This window comes from Eublepharis macularius, chromosome 2, assembly GCF_028583425.1.
Source record: "Eublepharis macularius isolate TG4126 chromosome 2, MPM_Emac_v1.0, whole genome shotgun sequence".
NCBI lineage: Eukaryota > Metazoa > Chordata > Lepidosauria > Squamata > Eublepharidae > Eublepharis > Eublepharis macularius.
In genome coordinates, this window is record NC_072791.1 from 155,532,112 (window position 1) to 155,548,984 (window position 16,873).

The 16,873-nt window shown below is 43.3% G+C and overlaps 1 protein-coding gene across 2 annotated transcripts; it reads right to left on the reverse strand.

Moving 5' to 3' along the window:
• Positions 1–1,167: 1,167 nt before the first annotated feature.
• On the reverse strand, positions 1,168–16,602 carry CATIP (ciliogenesis associated TTC17 interacting protein). Of its 2 annotated transcripts, XM_054971881.1 has the most exons (10): positions 16,508–16,586; positions 14,299–14,475; positions 11,276–11,476; positions 8,701–8,756; positions 7,514–7,600; positions 6,984–7,154; positions 3,724–3,848; positions 3,464–3,540; positions 3,093–3,181; positions 1,168–2,071 (listed from the first exon to the last, which is right to left on the reverse strand). In XM_054971881.1, the coding sequence occupies exons 2-10, from the start codon at positions 14,420–14,422 to the stop codon at positions 1,859–1,861; spliced, it is 1,143 nt and encodes a 380-aa protein (XP_054827856.1). In that variant the 5' UTR covers positions 14,423–14,475; positions 16,508–16,586; the 3' UTR covers positions 1,168–1,858. The 2 variants fall into 2 exon arrangements, with proteins under 2 accessions (XP_054827856.1, XP_054827857.1); XM_054971882.1 differs by lacking the exon at positions 14,299–14,475 and having other exon boundaries at positions 16,508–16,602.
• Positions 16,603–16,873: the final 271 nt, after the last annotated feature.

Consider the following 16,873-nt stretch of genomic DNA (forward strand, 5'->3'; position numbering starts at 1 on the left):
TCATCTGGTGTGATGCTGAATCATCATCTGATTTTGCTGAATCTCCTTTAAGGAAAGGGGTTGGGACCAAAGCCAAGCAAGCATTAGCTGTCCTTCTGATAGTCCCAGGAGACAGGCCTATCATCATATATCCTTGTGATCTTACTAGGCATGCCTAATGAACCATAAGTGAAACACATAATGTGATCAGATTAGAATAGCTTTGTCATTTTCCTGTGAATCAGCACTCTGCTGGTTCGACTCCCACTACTGCCATGAGCTCTGCAGGTGGCCTTGGGTAAGCCACTCCCCAGCTGAATTGTGGGGATAATAATAACACTGACTTTGTTCACCACTCTGAGTAGGCACTAATCTGTCCCAAAGGGCGGTATATAAGCACATTGTTGTTGTTGTTATCATTCAGTTCAAGGTTTCAGCATTCATATACAAAGCATTTAATAACCTTGGTCCCTCATATCTTCAGGACCACCTCTCTCCCTATGCTCCACCACAGCAGTTTTGTTTATTTTAACAGGGACTTCTGCAGGTACCACCCTCCAACTGGGCAAAACCAACAGCTACCCACACATGTGCATTCTCTATGGTAGCCCCCACCTTAGGAAATGGCCTGCCTGAAGATGTCAGGAAAACTCCCACTCTTCTGGTTTTCTGCAAACTATACAAAATTAAATTATTCAGGAGGGCTTTTTTACATAGGAAATGGAGCTCTGCTGTAAGGAAATTGCTCAGAGAAATGCTTTCGTAGAAGGACGGGGACTGTAGAATATACTACTTAATGTCTGTTGCTGCAAGTATGCTCCTACTGAGCAGTTTCTACATTGTTTAATATGTCATATTAAATTGCTTATGTTTTGTAATAGCATTGTTTCAGTTCTGTATTGGATTTCTGCTTGTTTTCAAATTTGTGCAATCTAAACCCTATTCTATTGTTTATTGAATGTTTCAGCTGTTGATCATTTTGATTTACATTGTGTAAAACACCTTGAGTATCAGTGTGAAAGGTGGTCTATGAACAATGTAAATAAAATAACAAAATATTTTGAAAGACATCTATACATGAAAATAATGATATGAGTGGCATTTCTTCTGTAAACACAGTGGCCATATGGAGAGACAGCAATTCAGTGGCCATATAATCACTGGCAAAAGTGCTCTGAGACAACAGGGTTTCTTTCAGTCTGTTTAAGTGCAATAAATGTATAGCGGTTACCCATTTGTCATGCTTACTTTAGATGGCCTCCTTTGAGAGGGGATATTCTTCCAGCACTGGATGTAATCTATTTGATCATTTCTCCAAAATATTTCTTTAAGTCCACTGGTTTCCTAGGTCAGGGTTAATCCAATGAAAAACTTCACATGAGACCCCCAGCAAGTCAGCAATGTTGTACAATTAACATCTGCAGATGGCTCCTGCCCCCCAACTTCTCTTACATATAGTTGAATACAGTTTCGCATTTTCGTAAGTTTTTTTTTAATGTTGCTCTTAGTCATATTTGCTGTTAGTTTGGTGGTAGGTTAATTTAATTTTCCATTTTTTGTTGAAGTTGCTTAAAAATAAAATCATAAATGAAAATTTTTGATGAGCTTTATTATTATGTTAGAGAAAGAACATTTTTAAAATGTCACATTCCAAAGAATGTTCACCATTTCTCCTTTTGCATCATTTCAATTGGATTCTGCACAGAAATCCGAACTGTATCAGCTCACTGCAAGATCCGCTGAAAGACATTATAACCAAGTCTGTGCTATCTGTAAAACAGCCATCCTTTCCGCTGGGCAAAAAGCCTCAAGGTAACTTGCAGAAACAGTTCCCAAAGTCCCATTGTCATCAGCTGGATCTTTATTATTCCCTGACTGTTCAGACACGGCTGAGAAAGGGGCTGGGCTTGTCAGATGATTGAAAGGACCTACATGGAGGGTTCTGGGCTGAAAAGGGGGCAAAGTACTCAGCTGCAAAAGTGACCACATTGTCTGGCTTGCGAAGAAGCAACAATTGCAAGAAGTCTGCCAGCAAGTTACTGAGCTCTGGATGGCGCCGCACATAGGTGGCATGGCTTGCTTGCAGCTCTTCCTGAGGGAAGGAAACCAACCTCTGTTAGAAATATGGCCCCCAAATGGGACAATAGGCCAGGCTTATCTTTCCAATACAAACTCTCCTTTTTTCATTTCCAAACACTCCTGTGCCTTGTAAAGCTGAGCCACATAGTCCCTATGTTCTAGAATGCTCAGCACATAAACATAACATTCCTGTCCCATTCTTCATTTTTATCTTACTGGTATTTTTGGCATAGCCATTCCACAGTTTCATCCCCATGGCTTTTGTTACACCTTCTATACTATGCACCAAGCACAGTAGCCCCATATAGATCTCCCCCCCCCCCCCGCGCTGTTTCTTACTTAAAATCATTTTACGTTCTCATGATGGCTAGTGTCCTATGTGCGGATTTATCTGATATGGTTCTTGCTCTTATTTCCTCATGGGTTTGCATTGTTTTGATTCTGGTCAGTTGCAGAATATTTTCATCTCCTCTTCTGGCAGTTCTTTTAGCTCTTTCCTATATCCCCATATCATCCAGTTTTAACTTTGTTTCAGTAGAGGCCCTTTGCATCTAATATTTCCCTTTAAAAACAGTGTATGGTTTTGTTGGGAGATCTACTCATGGATCTCCTGAATCCTATATAGTTTGATCTTTTGACATATGTAGGTAAAAGGTAAAAGTAGTCCCCTGTGCAAGCACCAAGTCATTACTGACCCATGGGGGGACGTCACATCACGATGTTTTCTTGGCAGACTTTTTATGGGGTGGTTTGCCATTGCCTTCCCCAGTCATCTACACTATACCCCCAAGAACCTGGGTACTCATTTTTCTGACCTTGGAAGGATGGCAGGCTGAGTCAACCTTGAGCCGGCTATTTGAACCCGGCTTCTGCCAGGATTGAACACAGGTCGTGACTCTGAGCTTGGGCTGCAGTACTGCTGCTTACCACTCTACGCCATGGGGCTCTTATTTTGACATATATAAGCAGTAGCACCTGCATATTGAAAGTAGGACTCCACTTGTCAGCTTCCTTTACATCACCACACAGCTCACCTTTCTGTCTAAGAATTGGGAGAACAGCTCCACATCCTCCTCCCAGTCCAGAGGTATTTTCCCAAAGACTGGATGAGGGTCCGGTTCATCTGCCAAGAGGTAGATATTGAGCAAGAATGTTAGAAATATGGGATTTGGAGATAGCAGTACAAAACATTATAGGAAATCATGGCCTGTTCACATAACTCTTATGCCATGAATACCCAAATTAAAAACTGTTCCTGTTATTATGCCCAGTTCATTTGGTCTACTCCTAGCTATGCCCACAGGAGAGATCTCCTAACATCCTTCTGCTGTACTTCTCGCTGATGTCCTTCCTAAGGGAAGGGAACTGCATGCTCAGCTGGTGTATCCCACAGATTCCTCTTTACCTGTTTCAATCAGAATGGGCACCTGCTGGAGCAACATGATGACTGGGGATCCAACCTGGACACGACGGGACAAATGCCTGGACAGAGAGGGCAAGACAGAAAACTAATCAACAGGAACCTTTGGTGAAAATCTAGAGCAGACATACCAGTAGCAAGTTACAGAGAAAAAAGTATTTGTGGATTTATTAGGGCAGAAGAAGTTAATCAGACTGGATGGAGAAAAGGGCTAGGTGCAAGAGATTAAAATGGTGCAGATTTACCCGTCTGACAGGAAGCAGAACTGCCAGTTTAGAGGAAGCCCTTCTGTGGAATGCACAGCTCTCTCGATTACAAAGACATCCACCTCTTCCTTGCCCACATGCTGCTTCTGGAAACCCAAGGCACTCTGGGGAAGGAAGTGAAGAATGAGAGTAAAGGAGGGAAATGGTGCTTCAGCTCTCTTGCTCTGATTCCCATTAGGCTTGCCATCCCCCCACTTCCACCTGCTGCCAACCAGTCCCACTCACCTGGCCAATGGGAAGGCGGAAGGCAAGGGATGGAGAGAAGCGCGTGCATGAGCTCCCATGCTCTCCCATCACACTAGTGACAGAGGAACTGCAGTGTACGCTGAAGCCAAGTGCTATGAAAACTGCCCCTTTGGAGGTGGTTTTTACTGAGCTCCACTTTAGTATGCACTGTGACTCCTCCAGTGCGCTCATTTTCCAATGTGACAGAGGAATTATGGTGCACACTGAAACAAAGCTCAGTGAAAACTGCCTCCCGAAGAAATTCCCCCTGCCACACTGGAAAATTATGTTATTTTCTGGTGTGATGGGGGAGCATGGGAGCATATGCACACTACGCATGTGCACAGGAATTGGGTACCCCACTGTCCCCCACCCCCTGCACGCCCACCTTGGCCCTGGGGGCCCCTGGCAATCCTAATTCCCATAGGGAGAAAACAGTTAATGTTAACAATAAATGGACTATCTAGTTGGGTTCTGTTTGGAGAATGGGACATTAATTTTCTTACGGTCCATCTGAGGCTGGCTGTAGACAAAATGGACACCTCCCCACCTCAAGCCTTCTGCCTCACCTCCCTGCTTTCCTATCCTGTGTCTCATCTTCTCTCTCCTGTCTGCTTTATTTTCATACCACTTCCAATAGCAGGATGGGGACATTTCAAAGAAGGGGTGAAGTTCGTAGGCTAGGATCATTAGGCAAGTGATGCAAGAAAGCCCATAAGGTCAGTAGAGACAGTCAGCTGGGGATCTCACTGCTTATTAATTAATTTATTTATTTTTATTTATTTTCGATTTTTATTCCGCCTTCCCCACATTTCCAGCAGGCTCAGGGCGGATTACAAGATACATAAAGGTTAAAATATATAAAACAATTATTATAATTAACTATTCTAAAAACATCTGATTTACACAATTAAATACAATTATAAATTACAAATATCAGCATAGCAGCACAGAATTTGACTGATCAAAAATTTAAAACAACTTCAGAGCACCTCTGCATTAAAAAGTTTTTTAAAAATGGGTGGTATTGGTGGTGGGGGAGGGCCTCATCAACCAGCCAGGGGGGCTCCGTCTAGCACTGCTCATATGCCTGGCAGAACAGCTCCGTTTTGCAGGCCCGGTGAAAGGATAACAAATCTTGCTGGGCCTTAGTCTCTTCAGACAGAGTGTTCCACCAGGCTGGGGCCAGGATCGAAAAGGCCCTGGCTCTGGTCAATGCCAGGTGAGCCTCCCTGGAGCCAGGGACCTTTAACAGATGTTTCTCATTGGAACGGAGAGTCCTCTGGGGTTCATATGGGGAGAGGCGGTCCCGCAGATATGCCGGTCCCAGTCTGCATAGGACTTTATAGGTTAATATTAAAATCTTGAACCTGATTCGGTACTCCACTGGTAGCCAGTGCAGCTGACGCTGTGCCAGTGTTATATGCTCACGCATCAGCAGGCCCGTGATAACACGTGCCACCGCATTCTGCGCTAGCTGTAACCGCTGGATCAGGTTCAGGAGAAGCCCTGCGTAGAGCATGTTACAGTAGTCTAACCTAGAGGTGACCGTTGCCTGGACCACTGTATTCAAGTTGCAGGATGAAAGATAGGGGGCAAGCTGCCTGGCCTGTCGAAGGTAGAAAAATGAGGACCTGGCAACTGCCATGATCTGAGCCTCCATTGTCAATGAGGCATCCCGAATCACGCCCAGGCTCCTGACTCTTGGGGCTGACATAAGCACCGCCCCCTCGAGTGCAGGAAGCCGGGGGCCCAAATCCACATTTCCGCAACTCAAGTACAGGATCTCCGTCTTTGCAGGGTTTAGCCTCAGCCGACTTTGTCTCAACCATCCAGCCACGGCTTCAAAAGCCTGCTCCAGGACATCTGGGGTAGATCCAGGCTGGCCGTCCATCAGCAGATATAGCTGAGTGTCATCCACATATTGGTGACACCCAAGCCTGAAACTCTGCACCAACTGGGCAAGGGGGCACATATAGATGTTAAACAGCAAAGGGGAGAGTATCGCCCCCTGCGGCACACCACATACTAGTGGCTGGCGGGATGATAACTTATCTCCTAGCGCCACCCTCTGTCCCTGACCGTGAAGAAAGGAGACAAACCACTGTAGTGCTGTCCCCTGAATTCTCACGTCGGCGAGGCAGTGGGTCAAAAGATCATAGTCGACTATATCAAATGCCGCTGAAAGGTCTAATAAAATCAGCAGCGCCGATCCACCTCAATCCAGGTGTCTGCGGAGATCATCTGTGAGGGCAACCAGCAGTGTCTCCACCCCGTGTCCTGGGCGGAACCTAGACTGGAAGGGATCTAAGACCGAGGTCTCCTTCAGGAAATTCTGCAGTTGGTTCTCCGCTGCCCGCTCAATCACCTTACCCAGAAACGGGAGGTTTGAGACTGGGTGGTAACTGAGCAGGTAAGCTGGATCCAATGATGGCTTCTTTAAAAGAGGTCTCACCACAGCCTCCTTAGGTGCTCTGGGAAAAACCGCGGAGCCCAGGGACAGGTTGACAATGGCCTCCAAGGAATCCCGTAATCCGTCAACACTGGCTTTCACCAGCCGTGACGGACATGGGTCTAGGAGGCATGTGGTAGGCCTCACTCCCCGCAGAATCCTGTCCACCTCTTCCCCAGAAAGGGGGCTGAAGTGATCAAATATCACCCCCGATGACGGCCAAGAGGCCTCTAGTTCACATACTGTGTCAACTGTGGCTGGTAAATCGCGATGGAGAGACAAGATTTTATCAGCAAAAAAGCTCACAAAAGCCTCACAGCTTATGGCCAAACTCAAATTTTTTTGGTCTCTACCTGGAAGGGAGACCAACGAACAAACCACATTGAACAATTTAGCTGGGCGTGAGCTAGCTGATGCAATGGAGGCTGCATAAAATTCCTTTGCAGTCTTCACTGCCATCTCATAAGATTTCATAAGCAATCTATAAGATTTTCTTGTTTTCCTGACATACCACCAAGATGCCTCCAATACCCCGATTTCCCTATGGTGATGTGGTTCTTACATAGGTGGAGGTACAGATGTGATGGTCGCTATCAAATGACAGGAAAATGGCATTCTCTGGGACAGTCTGCCTCCTGGCCATCACCCGCAACACCAAGAGGTTGGCAGAGTCTGAGACTAGGCCTTGTAGGAGTGAACAGTTATAAGAAGAGCTGTTGACATGAATCTCCTCCTGTGGCAGAGAAAGGAAAGAGAAGACATTCCTCACAAAATCCCAACCAACTACCTACTTAGCAGGTTGTACTGTAGAAAAGGCAGTGGGGCTTGGAGATGCAATCCAGGCATGGCCTAGCTTCATGTAGCAGCTTTAATACTTACTTAGGAGTGAATGTCAGACACAGGAAATTCCACATTTTGCATATCAGTTAACAGGTTTCTGACAAAGAAAAGAGAAAGGCTTTCGGCCCAGCTTCAAAACAGAGTAGTGAAACTCCAATATTAGAACACCAATTAAGGAAAGCATTACACACACACACAATTACATGTTTGTGATGATAGCTCAGTTTTCCATGAATTGTTAATTTTACTTACATCTCTTTCAATAATAGTTTTTCTCACAAAAATCTGGTCTTGGCGTTTCACCACGTGGGTTCTGGTTTCCACTGGATGCTCCCTGAACTGCAGGAGAAAGTAGGCACAGCAACGTGATACACCCATGTCATGTCATGTCCAGGTCCAGTCCACAGAATCTACGAAGGAATCAGGCTAGGAACTGGGAAAACTGTCCAAACAGAACTGACACACGATTACATTTTTATCCTGCCCTTCCTCCAAGTTGCTCAGAGAAGTGTCTGTGGTGCTCCTTTATTTTACCCTGACAGCAACCCAGCAAGGCAGTTTAGGCTGAAAAAGAATATCTGGTCCATGGTCTACCCACTGCGCTTCATGGCACAGTGGGGATTTGAATTCAGCTCTCCCCAGATCCTAGTCTGACACTCAGGCCAATACATTAAACCGGCTCTCCTAGAAGCTTAGGACAATCTCCCCATTTTCAAATAACCTGCTCCCCCAGGATTCCATGCAGCTCTGGGATAGGAAGGTGGAGAAGTATATTCTTCTAAAGAAACTGAAAGTGATACGGTGACCTTGAAAGTGTGAAAAGCATATCTTGTGGTAATGAATATTACCTGAAGTCAGGAAGATTCTCAGACAGTAGTTCACTTTAAAATAGCACATGTAATTTAAATGTTAGACTGGTCCCAAGCCCTGAATTTCGTGTTTCATCTTCTTCCGCTTCCATGTAATGGTTAACGGTGGACCTATCTTCAAGGAGTGTGCGCGAGTGTGTAACTATTACCCTAGTCCTGGTATTAACTTTACAACAACACATGGCAGCAGATTCCACAGGTCACTCCAAATAACTGCTTTTCGCTTGCTTGTAGCTTATTTTTTATCACGTGTCCCTATGTTACTGATGAGCTTCACATGAAACTCCCCTGAGGCTGTAGGGACAAGGGCAAAAGAGAGAGAATATTGAAGCCCATTGTCCCCCTACACCCCTGTCTTGCTCCAAATGGGTCCCTAGATGCTTTTGTAATTAATTTCCAGCAGCATGACATCTGACTGACTCTTTAAAAGTCAGGTTGGGGAATGCCAACAGAACACATCGAAAATTGTAAGGTGTAATTTGACCCTTGGAGGAGAAAGAGAGAAATTGTGTCAAGACTGCAGAAGCTCAGGCGCCAGGCTATAGAAAAGAAAACAAAGTAGATAGTTACCCTCACACTTTCCTCCACGTGCTGCTCCACAGTTTCTAGATTATTTGTTATGTAACCTGATGTAGAAAGGGGTAAAGGAACAAAAGATAATAGTGAAGAGCAATGTCATCAGTTCACTCCCTCAGTCCCTCTAACATACCTCAGCATGTTAATCTTGCCTGCATATGCAAGGGGTTAACAGTTCTAGAACCACAAATGCCAGTAGCAATCCACAAACTGTTATCACTGGAAAATACACAGACATCAGGAAAAGGGAATGTTTTTCCATTTTTGCATCCAGCTGTTGGCACAAGTGTCACCAACAACCATGCTCTGTATTGCACCTGTCACAAGGTATCACCAGGAAAGCCTTAGTGAGAACACTGCCGTAGACAGTCACGCACACTGTTGTGCTGGATTCCTATAGTCCCAAATCCTCCCCAGCCGACTTCTTTGTTTAGTTTTGCAAGGGCTGCACTAAAAGGTAATATTTAGGGAACCAAAAGCAGAGGGGGGGGGCAAAGAAGGATGAGGTGAAAATTCTGCCTTATCTAAACAGATTTGGGAAATGCAGGTATTTTTGAGTGTCATTTTCCTTACCTCAACCCCCACACCATCACAGTTTTCATGACTTTAAAAAAAAATTGCTAGATTATACCATTATGGAGGTATAATAACCTTTTGCCATAGTTGTTCCTCTGAATTCCTTGCTTTTATTTTTTTAAAGTCATTCTGTTGCAGAGATACACCTTTACACTTCTATTTCCTTATTAGACTGACTTTTTAAATGAAAGCTGGGAATTCAGAGGAGCAAATATAATGTTATAAAACACTAGCAAATTATTGGGTTTTTAAAAACCCTCCAGCAGTGCAACAGGGGCAAATGCTGGGAAACGGTGGCTGACATTGGAAAGTGCACATGGAAGTCTTATGTGGACACTTCATTGCCAGTGCAAATGCCTCTGAAATTGTGGCCACAAGAAGAAGAAAATGGAGAATTCTTACAGCATGGATGTAACCACAGTGACTCTTGGCTTGGATCTTATAGTGTTACCCAATGGCCCACACATATATATCCATCAACACCTGGAGAGTCCTCCTTGCATGTCAAGCACACACACACACATATACAGATGGGCTAACTTTATTAAAGGGACCATTGCCAAGTGTATCCTGGGGTCCTGGGCCTGGGGGCATGCCATATAATGATGGGAAAGTTTCCTAGAAATGAGCAGTCAGAAGACAGAAGTAAGAATGAGTCTTTATTGTGGATGTTAAAGATGAGGGAATAGCAAGAGGCATACAAAAGAAACGAAATACACCTGCAATTATGCACACAGAGACTTTAAGAAATAAGTGCTAAACTGTACATTCTAACATCAGATAAGTTCTAATCTATATAATTCTCTAACCCCAAGAAGGCGGTAAGTAAAACATGCAAGCCTGTCTTGAAGAGGTACTGGGAGGTCAGATGGATGGGAAGGGGAAAAAGGAAGATAAACAGTGTGACTGGCATGTGATTTTTTAAAAAAAGTGTCCTGCAATGGATAGCAAGGCAGTGCCTAGGGGTCCAGAGGGTTATATACCCTAAAATAGTGGAGGGATAAAGATGTGCCTCAAATGGGATTGGATTGAAGCCAAAAAGCTTAAGTCTTATTGATACATCTTGCTTACAACAGCTAGGTGGGAAAGTACCATCTCGGAAACTGATACATGTTTGAAATGATAGCCAGAGACAGAGGTCTGTAGAGGAACCAATTCACAGTAGATTGATGGGAGCAGTTTTCCTTTGGTCAGAACTGGATTCAAGAAGAGAAAACCATCTGAGTTATATCAAAACATTTGTATTGACTAGATACCAGAGAGAAAACTTAGATCAAGGAATAAAAGTCTCATTCTGAAAGTCTGATATGTTCACGTGTCACTGTTCAGTGTCAGGCAGATCCCTTTTGTGTATTTGGGACGATAAAAGAATAAAATAACTGAGACACTACTATCAGTTGGGGGAAGGGGATGAGATAGGTAGGTATATGCTTTCCCAGGCAACTGTAGGTGTTCGTTGTGCTGCTTCCCTTTGAAATGCATGAAGGGCTTTAGAGCCAATGGTCCCCTGACCTGGGCTGCACTTTTGATTCCAAGACTCAGGAGAGGCCGAATTAAGAAATATAAATACAGGGCCTTCTTGAGGAGCTATAGAAGGGCTTTCAGCTGTGTTCTTGGGGTGTTGATCCAAACCATGGGTTACAATATTTTTGTTCTGCTTGTGGAAGGCATATCCACTTGCAGAAGGAGGGGGTTCTCCTCTTGATACTCCCCTCCCACTGCAGCTCCTCTCTTCTACCCCCATGATGTTCCTGGGAGTTCTGCTGACCTTCAGGGGCACAATATCATGGGGCATGGAATACTATAGCAGAAGGAGGCAACTGGGTTAGTTGCTGTTTATGTAGTGCATCTCATCTCACACTGCATATGATCCATGCCCAATATCAAGATCCCATATCCTTAATTTTAAAATCCAGGTTTTGAAAGCTGTAATTGGGCCCAAGAGTTCACCACATTTTCCCCGTCCTCTACCATTCTCCTCCCCCATTGGTACCTGTAATGGAGGTCATGCAGGGTACACCATCAACAGTCCCTTTGCTTCTTGCATGGACCAGGTAGCACTTTTCTTCTATCCTCCCTTCTGGTGCATAGCAGGTCCATTTCACCGAAATGGAGAATGTTCCTATTGTCTGCCCATTTTCTGAGATGGCAACCAGTGACTCTTCAAAAAGGCAGGGCTGGATCTCATCTGTTCCTGAAAGAATCAAACATGGAACTGCATCACTCAAAGGAAACACAAGGAATTCTATGTTCCCATTCAAAATTTTAAAATGTCTCTCCAAAAACACTACTTATTGTGGATAAATGCCAGCAATTAGATGAGGCACACACAAACAAAAAGGCTTTTAGTTCATTTATTTATGTAGGAGAGCTTCTTTTAACTATAAAATTTATGAGAGGATCTCAGGATCAGTTTGCAGGTGTAGTTAAAATGATCTATAATCAAATAGTAGAAAGAGACCTTTATAGCTGGAGGCACACAGGCTACACTTACGACCTTCTTCTCAAGGCCAACATACCAGTTCAAAAGGTTACTGTCTTTCCTGCTTGCTGAAGAAGGCCACTGGTAGAAGGGGTAAAGTGTGGAAGACAAGCTGCTCTCTGCCCTATGCGAGACTAATTTTCTGATACTAGGAGGCAGGTTACAACTGTCTGGTAGGGATATGTAGTTCAGTATATCCAGTTTAAAAAGATACCCCCAAATACCTTTTCAGTATTATTTGGGTCTATCTGGATAGATCCCATTTATTTGGGTATATTTGGATAAACCATTATTTAAATTCCCAAATAATCCAGTTATAGTCAGGAATATCCAAAAATTGCATTTTAAAGGTTACAGCAGTTTAATTTCCCCCCTTTGCAGGGTTGCTAGGCAACAGGAGGAGGAGGGAGGCAGGCAGCATTACTGTGTGTATGTCTGTCAGTATTGCTTGCTTACCATATGCCATTGCCAGATCTGGCTGGCTGCCTCGGTTCTGTTGCCTTGCTAGGATGGGTGGTGTGATTCTCATGTTTGACATTGGTTCTGTTGAGTTTACATTTGCCCTGGTTTCTGCCTGGCATCTGTGTCTGTCACTGATTCTGTTGGGCTTGTAAGTGTCCCTTGCTTGTACCTATTGTTTGTATTGGAAGGCTTTTGATCAGTGGTTCCTGTTGTGTGTTTGACTAAGGTTTCCTGCGTCCTAGAGAAAGGCTTGGTTCCTCCCCCCCCCACAGGAAACAATGGAGAGTGGCTTGGGGCACCTTGCTTAAAACTTGGGGGTGGGCGGTCTTTAGTGGACAGGCAGGATGAGTATTCCTGAAGTTTTAATGTAGTTTTCTTGAAAAATGAATCCCCTGCCCCCCCCAGAAAGATTTCCCTACAAGGAATAATGGAGCCAAATATATTCAGAATTCTGAATAAAACCTGAATCTGAATATTTTGCTTGTATTTTTGGTCCCCAATAGCAAGAATATCAAATATATATGGTATCCTGGATACCTGAATCCAAAAAATATTGATATATTTTTTAGTGCACATCCCTACTGTCTGACGACTGAAATCCAAAGTCTACCCAGGAATAATCAATATGAAGTTCATTCCCTATATAAATGCTCCAGAGCAATTAGAACTGCAGCCACTGTTTGCCTTATATTACTAATTTATTTACTCAAGTTCTAGCTAGAGCCTTGGCCTGCACCAGGACCACAAGGTGTATGATGGATATAGCCAGAACTATAGGAGAACAGATGCTGGATTTGAAAAGTCCTATGAGATGCTTTTGCACATAGAAACAGGGCTAGTCCAGAGCCATAGGCATACCACAAAGGGGAGTCTAGAGGCCTAGAATAGAACAAACTTGGAGAGGGGCACAAAACAGAGGAGTAACACAGTTGTATGGCCTTGTGTAGATTGGCTGAAAAATAACAAATTAAAATTGAACCCAGACAAGACTGAAGCGATGCTTGTTGGGAAGTAAGAGATCTTGAAAAATATTGTACTGCCCACCTTCGATGGAGATCATTTGACCCTTGCAGACTTGGTTAAGAGCCTAGGGGTTATACTGAATCCAGCGCTACTACTAGAAAAACAAGTTAAGGCAGCCGCAAAAAAATGCTTACTACAATCTCACTCTGGCCTGGAAGATGGCTTCTTACCTTGACACGGCCACCTGGATCCATGCTATGGTAACATCAAAAATTGACTATTGTAATGCATTATACACAGGGGTTTTTTTCTGGGAAAAGAGGTGGTGGAATTCTCAAGAGGGAAATGTGGAGGAAACACATGGGTTTCTTTGAAATATTATTTTCAAGCACTATTGCCGAGTGTTTTCAAGAGATGCTGGAACTCCGTTCCACAGAGTTCCCCCTGAAAAAAAGCCCTGATTATACGCTGATCCTGGATTTTGAGCACTTTTTATGAAACTTGTTTTGTTCCATTTTCATTTTTGATGCCGCTTTTTTTGCGCGATTACTTTAAGAAGATGTTTCAGATATGGATAACCTTGTCTGGTGTTTGAAGTAATAAGATAATAAGTTAGCCAAGAATGTGCGTCCTTTGAAACGGGACAGTGAGTTATTGTTAGCAGATGCTTCTGAAACCCTGAGAAGCTGAATTGATTGGGAGCTTCTTCCTTGTCTGTGATCTGCTTATCTTTGGATAAGATACCCTTTTGGACTCACGTAATAGCTCTTCTTTAATGAACTATGTAGTTATAATGGATGGCATGATATTCTGTTGATTGAGCTGATATGAAAAATGCTGAATAATCATGTTTTAATAATAAAGGCTTAGAATGGAAGCCAAGATTCTGTAATAGTATTACCTGTGTATTATACCTGGTAATGAACCTAAAACGTTATCTAAATGGGCATGTTTGCTATCATTTTGACCTATATCATTCCTTGACATCTTGGATAAACTGTGAACTGCAAAACAAGACTTTTATGTGTATAAAATAAACATATTCCTGACTGACCCCCACTTTGCTTACACAAAGGACACCTTTGAGGCAAACTGCAGATGATACCCACCAATGAGCGAAAGGAACTCTATTGCACTGCTGCTTGCATTTGGAACTTTCTGAGTTGATATCTCTTTTGCAATCTCGAATGAGTTGGCCAAAGGCACTGTAGAAAGCAGATTCCCAGAAGCCATGGAATAGGTGTATACAGAAAGGTATGCTTTCTACAAGCCTGTAGTGAGGAATTCTGGAAAGAAGATATGAATTATGCAAGCAAAGCAGCAGAAACAATCATTAACACTCATGTCCTAACAAATTAACGTATACATACTGCAATTGCTCAGCTTGTGCTGATGTTGCTACAGTCGCTTCCTATGTGAGGTAATCAGCTTCCTTGCTATGCTGATTCATAGCTGCAATCCCCATAAGTTATTAGTGCATTTTAAGTATGTATGATTGCACTGATGAAGCTGGTTCGGTAGTTCCTTTTTGGAAGGCACAGAAATTCTGTCCTGTCCTAGTCTTACCTAATGGCTGGCCACATTGGTCCTATATATATACACAAATCAAGCCTACTAATTTGTCATTTTATATCAGTCATTTTTTGTCTGCTTCTGGTAAGAGTCACACATAGTTGGGGAAGGAGCACTGTAACAATTTTATGTGAGCTCAGGCCAGAAACAGAGTAGTCTCTGTCCCACCTTATATCTGCAAATATGCTCCGCCTATCCCAGTATGCAATAACTGGGTGATAATGCCCAGTCAAAGCATACACTGAAGATCAGTAAATGGAAAGAGATCATATGCAGCCATTTCTGAGCTCAGGTACAGAGCTCAAATGCTGTGCACCTCCCCCCCCCCACCCGCCCAACCTTGGACTAATCCTCCTTCCCAGGCTGAACTTCACATCTGTAAAATGGACATTTTTTAAAAAAATAGGGAAATAATAACACTGCTCATTGGGTTGGCATGATGGTAATTAAAGATGGTAAAACCCAGCTCATCCATTTGTAAAAAGTGCGTGCAAGAATTCCAAACTGAATAGCACAGAGCAGAATTTGTTTATCCTTTGGATATAATAACAACACCAATAACTGAGCTTATATACCACTCCAAATTTGTGCCCCAAAGTCAGTGTTACTATTATCCCCATAATACAGTTGGGGAGTTGAGGCTGAGAGGAGTGGCTTACCTAAGGCCACCTACTGAGCTTATGGCAGTAGTGGGATTTAAACCCACAGAGTGCCTGTTTGCAGCCCAACCACTTAACCACTATGCTATACAAAGGATATCAACATAGTACTGACACTGTAAAGGAACCAGTTAGTTAATATACCTAGACTACAAGTCTTAACAGTAACTGGTACTGTGACAATAAAATGTAACAAGAAACTACAGCTCCCAAGATTCTTTGGGGGCAACTATGACAGTTAAACTGGTATGGATTTGCAGTGTTTGCCACGATACCTCTTTCCTTGTCCTATTGAGAGAGTAACAAATGCAGTCATGCCTCTCCCTCATAAAACTCTAGGGAAAATAATTTGTCTAATGACAAGATAAACTTCTATAGTGCCCTGGGATTCTTAGAAATGAAAACAACACTGAGGTGTGTACAAAAGGAAAGCAGCCTCTCATCAAACACAGAATTCTAGCCCACATGCACAATAAACAGAAATGCAACATAGTATTTGAGGATAAATAGAAACTGTGGGAAAATATGGGGTGGGAGAATGAGAAAAGAGGACAATTTCTGATTTGGGGTTCCAGCTCAAAAAAGGTAAGAGCATCACATCACAAGCCAAGCATCACACACCCCACTATCCTGCTTACTGATGACTGTCAAATAAAAACTGTGCCCAGCCCAAGAGAAACTCCAAAAGGGGGGAGGGATTGTATAAACTGCAGCTGCCTAGAAAGGAGCTGAAATGTTCCCTGGAGATGGGAATTCCTGGGTGGATAATGTCCTCCTTCCCTGTACCAAGACTGGAGATCTCTCTTTTGGCAGAGTCTGAGTAGCTCACAGCTTAACAGTTAGTCAATAAAACACAAATCTGAATTTGAGACTGGGCAAAGCAGGGCGGCAATGCCATTCTACTTCCCTTCATCTACATCCTGAGGGAACAAAGGATCTCCCCCCATTGCTATCCCCTCCAGCTCCCAACCTTCCAGTTATTTTCAGCCCATCTATAAGGAACCCCATGAAGAAGATGAGTTTAGAGAAGGAAAGCAAGCCCCAACCCCACGTTAGCACTAAGGCGTCTTCCGCTCTGTAGACTCACTGTGTTTTCTTTCTTTCAAAGGTGAGGTAGCCATGTATTCACAGGTTTCCACAGCAACAGCTTCCTTCCCCACCTTTTAAAGGGACACAACTTTGGCAGAGATGACAGTACAGAGTACAGGTCTTTTAGGATTCCTAGAAGGAAAGAAAGCAAAAAGGTACCTTTAACTAGAATTAGAACAGAGATTATGGCCAGAAACATATGTAAGAATATAAAAGACACATTTAAAAGCAAGTATATCATAGCATTCAACAGCATGCATTATATGGCTGAGCAGCAGCTCCAATTAGCCTTCCAGGTTTTGTTAGTAGTTCCCTCAGAAGGACAGTGAGCATTAATTTTTGCCCCAAAGTGGATATTTTTGGT

What these genes read in the sequence shown, in the direction of transcription:
- CATIP (XM_054971881.1), bottom strand. Translation starts at nt 14,422, where the DNA reads ATGGCTTCTGGGAATCTGCTTTCTACAGTGCCTTTGGCCAACTCATTC. An exon ending in AGAGTTCCTTTCGCTCATTG is followed by an intron (nt 11,477 to 14,298) that starts GTGGGTATCATC and finishes TGATTCTTTCAG; the next exon opens with GAACAGATGAGATCCAGCCC. An exon ending in CCCAATTCTTAGACAGAAAG is followed by an intron (nt 2,072 to 3,092) that starts GTGAGCTGTGTG and finishes TCCTTCCCTCAG; the next exon opens with GAAGAGCTGCAAGCAAGCCA.